We start from the raw sequence: 12,386 nt of genomic DNA, 5'->3' as shown, positions 1-12,386 counted from the left end.
GATTGAATGGCCACATGTTGTTTAGAAGCTATTCTTACTGCAACCCTCTTAAGTCTGCTCAAACAAACCATTATCTATAATTAAATTTCACAATCCAGTTTCCCAGTTAATGCATGCTAAACAGTAACTGCTCAAGTTCCAGCTGCCCAGTTATCAGGACTACTCTTCCAGGGCTAGCACATTCATCACAGCAGGATATAAAATTTGCAAACTTTTTTGTTAAGTATTCCACAATTAACTGCCCAAATTAGGCAATTTTATCCTGTTGGTGCAGTATTTTCAGCTTTCACAATCATGATACTTTAGTGGAACCAATAAACTCATGCTATATCTTTTTAATCACAGGCATATTAAACAACCAAATATTTCATATAGATTTATTATAGAAAACATTTTCCACTAACCCTTAATTAACAAACTTCCATCACTTGCACCACGTCTTTGGAATGATCAACATATGATTACCTTGATGTGGAATACTGTATATCCAAGTCTGCAAAGTAGGTGGTTCTTCAGTTATATAACCAGAAGATCTAGTAACCATTCCTTTCAAATACAAACCCAAGAAGTCAAAAGCCTTCAAAATCTGGATAACCACAATGAACTAATGAAGACCATTTCTGGGAGGCAATGGGTGCTTCAAGATGCTGTGCCACTGCCTATTGGTTAAGCTCTGGTGTACTTGCCCCAGATGTGAAGCATGAAGACTGTGGCTATGAACACTAGGGATCCGACCAGCACTGGCAGAGGGCCACTGTACAAAAGAAAAAACATATTTAGAAGGATCATGTTACATATAAATCTTTTTTTTACTAATACAGTGTAGCCAATATCCCCGAGAAATGCAATCTCTTATGATAATCAAATGGAGATACTTGTAAATTTCCGTTTTCCCTACTGTATACCAAAACCTAAATTTTCTGTATAAAAAGGTCTAACTGCCTAAAAATATTCTTTAAAGTGTTTTTTGAAAGATGCTATAAACCCTGTATGCACTTCTATGAGTCCACCACCTGGAGAATTTGAGCAATAGGATATGAAATTTTGGTGTGCATCATTATCCAGAGTACAGGTACTGGTCTCACTTTCTCCATTCAAATCACTGGCACTGCTTTCCTTGTACACAATCACTGCTTTGTCAGGCAAAAGGGTGCAACACCAGTCTTACCAACTGCCATGCTTGTTCGATAATGTGATGGTATCCAACAGTAATTAAATAATTACTACTGTACAGTACACAAAACAAAGTGATTAAAGTAAACTTAAGTTCAGTGTAATACAGTACAGCATGCCCTTCAAATTCGCCGGGGTTAGGTTCTCAAAAGGTCCTTGAATAACATTTGCTGACCTGGGGGGGGGTGAAGATTTTTTTTTTTAATAAAATTGTCACAAATCAGACAAACTTATTAAAATGCGAGTCTACCCTCAAGTCTACTCCAAGGTTACGTACATTTTGTTGGTTCATGTGTATTGCCCAACTAAAATTGTAGTACAATATGTAATTTTAGGAAAAAAGATTATCCTATACAGTATACTATTGTATACAGTAATTAATAAATATCATTTTTGGGGGATGTTATTAAAGAATTCATCAACTACAGAAATAATTTTTTAAACTGGCTGTTTCTTATAACCGAGCACTAAATGTAATGGCAAAAGTACTATACCTCCACCTGACTTGAGGTACATTTTTTTTTTTTTCAAGAAACTTCTTGCTAGATGCCTGGTTAACCCAAGCCTCATCCCCCTAGGGTTAACCTTTGCATGGCAAGTTTGAAGACATTTCTGAAATAAGTGCACCTTCATGTATGAAGCAGAAATTTTTTTACGGTGTGTAAATGAGCTCACGATCAGGTCCTTACCAATGATGGAATACCCCTTTGGATTTGCATCCTGTGTAAGCAATGGGTTAACCAATTAGCTGCTAAATGCCGAGAATCATGAAAACGGTAACTTTCCAGCCATCGTACCCTGCTTCATTACAGGAAAAAATCTAAAGTACACCCACCTCTCGTTTTACGCGGGGGTTGCGTTCTGGAAAACCATCGCTCAATTCAAAAACGCGCAAATTTTCCCACAAGAATACATGTAAATGGTACAAGTTAGAAGGAACCATTATATACCGTATAGGGTACGAACAGTGCTCTCACTTAAACCAAGCACGTGGCCAAACTCCGACACACACTCTCCTCTCTGAAGGCAGGTGATCACATTTAATTTCACGTCTATTGCGATTGTTTTTCAAGCCTTATTAGCTTTAGGCGCCCCAGAGGAAGCAGATGGACGTTTTCCAGACATGCTCAATGGGGAAAACAGCGTTTAACACTAAAAAGGTACATGATAAACACTCGAAGCAATTGAGAGCAGCGAGAAAAAGTAGTGCTGGTGTGAACTGAGAAAGTGATACACAGGAAGCTTGCGGGACTTCATCACAGTTGTTGTACAGAATACTTCAGCATCATCACTATCTTCATCATTAGTAGTAATAATCTTTATTATTACATTATTATTATCAATAATATTAAAATCATTGATGTTGATATGACTTGACTTTATAGTAATAACTTACAAGCACCTCACAAGGCATCAAACACGACTCCACTGTCAGGTGAATACAAGCGGCAAATTTAAATGGTCTTGAGCACATTATTTAAAAAACAGGTGCACGTGAATTAGCTTTTGGTATAAACTAAACCATCGCGTTATTCCAAAAACGCTTAAACCAAACACGAGTTACCTGTATACAGCAAATACTTAACATCCATAACCCTTAGGATTAAGCATACCCGGTACTTGTGGATTTATTCTTTTTTATAAAACTGAAGGATAGCCAACACCAGGTGTTCAATTTTTTTTCATTTCTTCCACATATTATGGTATAGTAAATCACCTATAGTAGGCAGGGGCTGCAGGAAATTGCAGGGTAAAACACTGAAAGACTGATAAGACACAAATGAGGTCTCAACACCGTTTGTATATGAAAATAAGTATTTACCATAAAACTCCTCCGAAAAATCTGCCAAGTCACTGTGTTTTCGTCTGTTCAGTTTGCTTACAACCAACCCCCTCGGTCTGAGCGTATTCTCACGTCCACAAAATACTGTACATCAAAATTATACCATGACGCTTCAACAAAGTTGCTTTCAGTGGTATCATATCAAAATAAATACAGTACTTTGTTTAATATGGCAGGGAGGCCAGGTTAGGAAGTTAAGATAAGAACATCCATGGAAAAAATTAACAAAATTTAACAATGCCTTCTGGTGTTGCCATTTTCTATAGGATTACTGAATTTTTTGTGGATTTTAGTAATATGGGTCAAAGACTGCAATCTGAATTATATAACCTTTACAGTTTCTCAGTACCTATTTTGATGTAGCAAATGCCATGATACAGATTCAATTAATGTAACCACCCAGCTATAGAATCACAAGACATCTTTAATTTGGGACTAAACTGGCTTCACACAAAAGCCAGATGTATGATCAACTTCACTGCCACAGCTTAAATTACATACACATAAGCCAATCAAGGTCAGCCAATAATGGTAGGCCTTAACATTATAGTATCACTTGGGATGCTTTATGGGTCATTATAAAGGTAATATTTATGAAAAATAGCTATAACAAACACCCAGAACAACCATACAACTTCACTACCATGCATTCAGACAGCAAATATGACCAAGTGGTGTGGTCAACACACAAACTTACACTTTGATGCCAGGAGAATCATCTGTGTAGAACCGCCACATGCCCCCAGTGGATGCTGTACTCCGACCAGAGGTAGTGGTTGTAGCCTTACGTTGTCTTACTGTAGAGCCCCCTGCAGATCCACCTCCACTGCGGGGAGACACTGTTCGTGATGGGGACCGTGCAACTGCCCCTACATTAGTTGAGCTTGGTGAAGCCGGCTGAAAAATGAGGGTATGTTACTCATAAGAGCAATGTTAAAACTTGAAGAGTGTAATGCCTTAGCCAGGTATATGCCATACAGCTCCTCCCCGACTTACGACCACCCGCATTACAACCTGCTCGGTCCGTAACGACCACCCGCACATACAACAGCCGCAGTTGGTACCAAATTTTTTTTTCAAATGACACGCGCATTTTCTATACCAAAACGTTTCCGTCCCATGCAAGAGCGTCGCGTGGCTTGGGTTGCAGCATGGCTACAGCACCCACGCCGTAGAGCACTTAGTTGGTGTTTGGCTGTTGTTGTATCCGCAACTGATCGCCCTGTGTACTGACATTATTTTTGTATTTAATTGACTTTAGAATGACTGGAAAGCATACAAGTGAGAGTGCTGGTAGGGCTCAGAAGAAAAGGGGACAGTCAATTACTTATGAGACAAATGATAATAATGCAATATGAGAATAGAAAAACTAGCAACAATTTTACGCGACCTAGGCTTCTCGCACTCGACCATATCTACTATTTTGAAGGACAAGGAACGTATTCGTGAGGTAGTGAAAGGATCAGCACCTATAAAGGGAACTGTAACAACGAAGAAAAGACAAGATCCCATTCACGAGATGAAAAAATTGTGATATGGATGGAAGACCAGATACAAAAGCCTGTACCCTTAAGCCTTCTAACCCTACAGGCTAAGGCAAGAAGCCTGAAGGAGCAGGCAGGAGATGAGTGCGAGCAAAACTTTACAGCAAGTCATGGGTGGTTTAACAGACTTCAGAACCGCTACAGTTTACATAATGATAAGGTGAGTGGAGAGGCAGCTAGTGCTGATGGTGCTGCCGAAGCTTTTAAAGATGAGCTAGATCGTGTCATCGTGGAAGGAAATTATTTGCCTGAGCAAATATTCAAAGTGGAGGAAACTGGATTATTAAGGAAGCGCATGCCTGAACAGACACACATCCACAGAGGCAAAAACAATGCCAGGATTTAAGGCATTCAAGAACCGAATTACACTTCTGTTGGGGGGAATGTAGCTGGTTTCAAGATAAAGCCCTTCATGATCTATCATTCAGAGAACCCCAGGGCTTTAAACATGTCAGCAAGCACACACTGCCAATGTTTTATCGAAATAACAAGAAAGCCTGGATGTCCCTAGTACTGTTTGAGGATTGGTTCATGACTTGTTTCATTCCTCGAGCCAAGGAGTATTGTCTGCAACAAGGGATTGCATTCAAGATTTTGTTAATTTTGGATAATGCTCCGGGACACCGACCACACCTGGACGACATGCATCCTGATGTTAAGGTACAGCGAGTTCTGCTATAACGCATGTTTTGACAACGCGAATTGGCTCTAACGCGATTTATGAATAGAGGAACAATATTTGTATAACGCAAACGCTTGTTTGCTGTAACGCGATTTTTGCTTACTATTTCTCCAATTTTGTGGTATTAACTGTGAATACGGTAAAGAAGAATATCTCCAAGAAGCGTTCTGGTGATCGCATTCCCAGTGATGATCGTAAAAGAAAGGCTATAACCCTTGAAGAGAAGCTCGATGTTATCTACCTCAAAATCACCCTTCTCCCCCATCAAGTTATATTCATATTTTTTCAAGGTAAAGTGTTACATTTACTGTATGATTTCACTATTAGATATGAATGTAGCATTTATTTAGACTGTGCTATCCTTTGTGTTAGGCTAACTACTAAATTTTTTTCGATTTCGAGTAGTAATCTGCACCTAACCCTATTTTCTCCATAAGCCGTTATTTCTATTACGCGAATTTCTATAACACGATGTTTTACAAGAACACAACTATCGCATTATAGCAGAACTGACTGTAGTCTACATTCCACCTAACACTACCTCTGTCATCCAACCCGTGGATCAAGGCACTATTGCAGCTTTTAAAGCTAATTATTTACATACGACCTTCGCTCAGGCTGTTGCTGCTACTGAAGGTGAGAAAATGCTCAGTTTTGGAAGGACTACAACATTTTGACATGTATAAAGAACATTATTGCAGCATGGGATGAGGTTACAAAACAGTGCATGAATGGAATATGGAAGAAAGTCCTGAAAAGATATGTGAACAGTTTCAGAGGATTTAATGAAGATGAAGTAATTTCTGAGATTAGTAACAAGATAGTGCAGATGGGTCAACAGCTTGAGTTAAAAATTGATAATGAAGATGTTGAACAGTTGGTTGAAAGTGTAGCAGAAGAACTAAGTAATGAGGATCTTATCGAACTGGAAGCACAGAAAAATGCAGAGGAAGAAGAGTCCAAATGTAGAAGAACCTGCACCCCCCCCCCCACATTTTTCAGTGAAGCAAATGGCAGAGGCATTTGCTACAATTAATAAGGGGATGCAAATGTTTGACGGAATGGATCAAAATGTTGAGCGTTTTGCCAAAGTTGACAGAATGGTCCAAGAAGCACTTGCTTGCTACAGGGAGATTTATAACGAAAAGAAAAAGCAAACTGTGCAGTCTAAATTGGACATCTATTTTAAGAAGTCCCCCATTGCTGTCTCCCCACACCCCACCAGTGCTGCCTCTTCACTCCCTAAAGATGATCCAATACCTTCAAACCAGCAAGTTTCCCCTGTACATAAACCTGTCGGAAGATAGTGACATTGATGACCCACCCAGCCCTGTCTCCTCCTCTGCTTCATCCAATGCATATAGTCTCCATGTATACCTGTAAATAGAAAATTATGGGGGCCCCGTGTGCATTCAGCTGACTACAATAAAGGTAAATGCACAGTCACACTATATCCATTCTTCATTATTATTACTTTTACTGTACTGTATTTCATTTTAGATTTTATATATTATTTTTTGCATTTCCAACTTACGACCATTCCGACTTGCGACCTGGATTTAGGTCCCTAACCCCGTCGTAAGACGGGGAGGAGCTGTATATTATAAGTAATGGCAAAATATACACAAGTGGATAAAAAATTTATATTTGGTAAGTTTTTACAAGTGGACAACCATGGATTTTTGTTGAGCAATGTGTTTTTCCGTCGGTTTAGACATTGTTAAGACACTTTTCTTCTGACATTTCACTCGCAAATGACTTAAAATTCCCTAACCTAGCTTACTAATGGGGGGGGGGGGCCTCCACCCCTGGATCCCCTGGTATATTTAAGTCATTTGCGAGGGAAATGTCAGAAGAAACGTGTCTTAACATTGTCTAAACCAACGGAAAAACACATTGCTCAACAAAAAAATCCATGGTTGTCCACTTGTAAAAACTTACCCTATATTTTATGCATCCGTTGAAATTTTTTTGAAGAAAAGGAAAATGTGACAATACTGTACAGTACAGTAGTGTGATGGGATACACCCCATTTTGTCATCAACCCTATTTGTCACCAAAAAACCCATTTCGTCACCAATATCAAACCCATTTCGTCCCACTAACAGACCGTTAGTCACTGGTAATTAGAGTCACAAATTGTAAGTCATTATTTTACACCAATAGAAATTACACATGTATACAGACGACTCGAGAATTATTGTTAATATTGTACATGAATATTAATTATCTAATAAAGAAAATGATTAAAACATTGGTAACTAAACAAAATACATTACAAATGAAGGTGATTTGGCACCAGTGCATAAACCACCGAGCAGCAAAGAACAAACTTGCTCTATCTCCTTGTCCCTCTTCCTCAGAGACCTCAATGGTTGATTTGCAATTACAACTAGTTGCTGAGCACAAGCTAAAATCATGCAAAAGAAAAGGAAATCATGACAAACAAGTCCATCTTTGGAAGCTGTGGGATGAATATGAAGAAAAAAATATCACCACTTCTAATTTCCCCCAAAAAATTGTCAGTCTTCTTCCAAGCTTGCACGAGTATTAAAAAAATTTTATTTTATTATTTTAGTCTTTCACATAATTATTGTTTAAGTGAGGCGATTGTAGGCGTATTAACAATTTTTTTTTTTTTCGTTTTAGTCTTTAATAAGTTGTCAGTGTCTTCTTCCAAGCTTGCACAAGTGTTTTTATTTAATTTTTTTTAGTTTAGTCTTTCACATATTGTTCAAAGGCGTTTATTGGAAGGCATTTTCTATGCACATATTTGCTAACACGTTAGTTATTCTGTATGAGCAGACACTGCTTTTGACTTGTGCGCAGGGAACATTCAGAGAAAAGTTAACACCTAGATCAGGCTTTAGCCTTAAGCAGCCCAAATGGCAAACGAACAATCAGCGATTTCTCCCACTGTAAATACACCGATTGCGGCTGCTTATGGAGTATATTTTGATTAATATAGAAGTGTTGGGCATGTAAGGCAATTAAAAAAAATTATATAAAAATAATTCTATATAAGGTAGTATATTAGATAGGACATAAAACAAAGCGTAAGGCACGAAAGAATTGAAAAGTATCGAGCCGAGTTGAAACCTGTTTTGGCTCCACCCTTTTTACGTGGGCGCTGTGCAATCAGCGAGTTTCTCCCACTGAAAATAAACGGATCGTGGACGGTTATGGAGAATATTTTGATTAATATTGAAGAGTCGGGGGCTTGCAAGACCATAAAAAATAATCAAAATAATTCTATATACAGTAGTATATTGGATAGGACCTAAAGCAAAGTGTATGGCATGAAAGAATTGAAAAGGATTACACCCAGTTGATACCAGTTTTGGCTCCGCCCATTTTTAAGCGAGTGCTGTCCGATTTCATTAGCCGTTAGTGACTTTGGTGTAACAATATTGATAATTACTCAAATATGATTAACACTTTAATATCATTACAGTACTTATAAGATACCTGTACTTTAAAAAAGGGTGAAATGTTTATTACAGTTCTGCAAGTGCAAAAATAAAGACAACGAACCTGAATTTCGTCGTATTGCTTGTATATTTTATGCGAACACTTGTAAACAACACTGTGTAGCCGCGAGATGAGAGAACATACAGTACATAGTGGAGCAACTTTCCTGTATAAAAAATTGATCAAGCCATGGTTATTGTTGAATGACTTTTTTTCTCCTTTTGTCTTTCTTTCCATATTTTCCTATATATTTTCTTTACCATTTCCTTCTGTATTGTGTCCATTTTTTAACAGTTCTAATTTTATTGTTTTCTGAAGACTGTTCAACAGTTATTTCCAAGAAGCGGTACAAATGTCGTATTTTTTTAATGACAGTCCGGGAAAGCTAAGGCGTTAGCTATTCAGTGCATCTTAAAACGCCTTACAAAACACGCATTAAGCAAGACAATTGTAGGTGTATTAACAATATTTTTGTTTCGTTTTAGTCTAATAAATTGGGAGATGCTTGCCTGAGTAATAACATTTTTATTTCTTATTTTTGTCTTTATACCGAGGCATAATTTTGTAATACAATTTTGTAAACTAGGTGTTTTGATTATTTTCTATCCCAAGTAACCGTTATTTCGACAAATTTAGATAAATTTTTGTGTATATATTGATGTATTAATTACGTCAGAATTTTCTGGAATGTATGCCCTTGAAATGGCGATGGGAACTATCGAGGTGACGAAATGGGTAAAAACAGTGGTGACAAAATGGGGACACCCCATGTGATGCTCTTCAGTGTTAATTCACTCAAGTAAATGGCCGCGTGTAAGAGCACATTACTATATGTTATTTAAACCACAGGAACACGTATCTAATTTCACTATTTTACTTTTGGATATAGTGCCCCCAAAAATTATAAACTACTAAAACATTTATATTTCCCTATTCTGAGCATTTTGAATCCCATATATACATGATGGAAATGGATAATAGCGACAATTTAATTTAATTGATTTTAAGTAGTTTTCAGTCTTCGCCTGTGAGATGTTATCGGCACATCACGCATGTGCAATGTTGACTGACGTCATCCGGTTGTGACCAATGAGATATGGATATCTTCCACGCAAATTTTTTTTTTACCAATCACATTTGATTTTTTCATAGGAAGCAGCCTGGGTAACTTCACTGACCAATTTTGCAATGGCCGTGGTGGAGGTTGGTTGTCATTTGTGCTTCTACGATTATTTTAAGTTTATTGCCAAGTTTTACAAGAAAGACTATCATTCTATCCAATTCTTACATATCCCTGATCCTTCCACTTCTAAGGTATTGTACTTTCGGACATGGCGCCCCCGCCCCACAGTTTTTTAACTACCGAAACATTTATGTTAGTTTAAGCTAGGCCTACCGCCCCCGGCTACGAGTTAGGTTAGGTTTTGTTAGGTCAGATGGCTCGTTTTCGTTTTCTCCCCAACCAAAAACACCAATTTCCCAGGTTCTCCCCCATTATTGATGCGGGAGGGGACAAAAACGAGCAATTTCCGCCAAAAATGAAAGTCAGATTCGTTTAAAATACGCTGGAAAAACATATTGGTCAACCCCTAGGGACTCGTGTCCTATAAGTAAAAATTTACCCTAATTTCACATCATTGTTACCACATGCTAATAATGAGACTATCTTGAATCATGTGTTTAAAGGTCCTGTAGTTTCAGGAATCACGAGACTAAATGAATTACCACTGCTATCGCTGCCCTCGCTCAGTGTTATTGCAATTATGGGAGGGTGATAAAAGTAATATGAAAGTGTTGTTGTTTACTAAGTGAGGATATGATGGCGCCATCATCTCGGCCCTAGAAGATAAAACATACGGCAGGTCCCAACCTGTAACCTCGCCCGATGTGTGGGAGGTGTTGGTCGCTCGAGCTGACCTTTAGAGTGAACGCACACTAGCCACCACACGAATTACTTGGAACGATACTAGGAGTTGAGTGAAGCGATAAGCCCGCACTCGTAAGTGAAAAAACAGTGATTGTTTGTGTTGTGGCGAAATGTTTGGAACCAAGGTATAGTATACAGAATAATGTATCTTAACCGGCGTATAATGGAATGTAATCAGTAGTTACCGAGGGTCTCGTTCTTTACATGTTTTGATCATATCAACCAATAAAGATCGAGTTCGTTAACATTGTGGGTTTCTCTCGCCCTTAAAATGTGACATTAAATTGTCGAATCATTCAGCAGTTAAAAGCACTTTGTGTAATATAGCATTCGCCGAGTGTTTGTGTTTAAAACAGTCCAGGAGCCACGAATTACCCAAAAGTACCCAAAAGTATAGCAAAAAAGGGTAAAATCTTAACAAAAATCTGTTATACATACACAAAACATGTTTAATAATATTTTAAGTGTAATTTTGTAAAAATAATTTGTAAGATGAAATAATAAACATCGAAAAACTTTCAATATTGGTGAACGCTAAATTCCAAAGAGTTTGTGAACAAGGGAGATAACTCAGATCCATCGTGATACACTTCGCTAACCTAACCTAACGAAAAGTAAATCCTACGGCTATGTTAAATACCCCAAAGTAACAGAAACATCGGTAATTATATCTCCATTTTGGATAGGTGACATCGGAATTTAGCGTTTTTCGCTGTTTATTATTTCATTGTTTTGACTTCATTTCAATGAAAACATTATTAATTAGGTTTTATTGATGTAAAACATATTCGTTAAGATTTTACCCTGATTTAATATACATTTGGGTACATTTGGGTACTTTTGGGTAATTCGTTGGACCGAAACAGTCCTGTTAAATATTTACTGTAATTAGACCATGTTTAGAATTCATGCTTCATTATATTTTATTATTACATTCTTGTTTCGGCTTTATTCATTTCTTGTCTATCTCAGCAGCTACCTTGGGCTACCAATGGTTAAATCGACATACTGTATACTTGCTAACGGTACTACTATAGCATGCGGTCTACAAGATATTTAGGTTTTTAACTTAGGTTAGGTTAAGTTAGGTTAGGTCAGGTTAGAGTAAACATATATTTGTAGACCGCACGCTTTAGCAGTACCTGCTAAACCATTGTTAATTTTTATATAAATTTTACAATTAAAAATTATTTATCCATTTATAAATAAGTAAGTATTGGATCCTCCTGAAAATAACCAGCTAACAGCTTGGTCAAGTTGCCTTACTGTTTACCTGCACTGTCTCGGCACACAGGAAACTATACCCCTACGGCCTACATGTACCATATACCTACATTATCTATATTCATGTTTAACTGTATAACTGCAGAGTATATAAACATGCTTATCCAATTGTAAACCTGTATGACAACTTTACTGAATAAATATTGTTATGGAATTGAGGCTCCTTCTACTACTGTACACCATACTGTTATTTGACCTGACAGGTGAAGCCATTCATTTGATAAATTATATACATCAAAACAAATAAACACGTTCAAACGAATACAAAAAGTGTACAACTTACCATAGTTGTGAGAGAGTTAACGACCGAGTGTCAGCACAACCTATTACTCCAACGTCCACGACACCTCAGGTGGCAAGTGGCAACTGAGAAGCTCAGGATTTGCCCACTGTGTCATGTGACGTCGGCACCAGTTGGAGAACGGCTGTATGGTTCTTTTTCATTACATCTATGAATCATTA

General features: G+C 37.7%; 1 protein-coding gene across 1 annotated transcript; it reads right to left on the bottom strand.

The window, feature by feature from the left end:
- Nucleotides 1-363: 363 nt before the first annotated feature.
- On the bottom strand, nucleotides 364-12,357 carry LOC121862287 (protein transport protein Sec61 subunit beta-like). Its single transcript, XM_042360417.1, has 3 exons — nucleotides 12,208-12,357; nucleotides 3,714-3,913; nucleotides 364-754 (listed from the first exon to the last, which is right to left on the bottom strand). The coding sequence occupies exons 1-3, from the start codon at nucleotides 12,208-12,210 to the stop codon at nucleotides 667-669; spliced, it is 291 nt and encodes a 96-aa protein (XP_042216351.1). The 5' UTR covers nucleotides 12,211-12,357; the 3' UTR covers nucleotides 364-666.
- Nucleotides 12,358-12,386: the final 29 nt, after the last annotated feature.

Source organism: Homarus americanus, unplaced genomic scaffold, assembly GCF_018991925.1.
Source record: "Homarus americanus isolate GMGI-L3 unplaced genomic scaffold, GMGI_Hamer_2.0 scaffold31037, whole genome shotgun sequence".
Taxonomy (NCBI): Eukaryota; Metazoa; Arthropoda; class Malacostraca; order Decapoda; family Nephropidae; genus Homarus; species Homarus americanus.
This window is presented reverse-complemented; position numbering and strand designations above follow the sequence as displayed.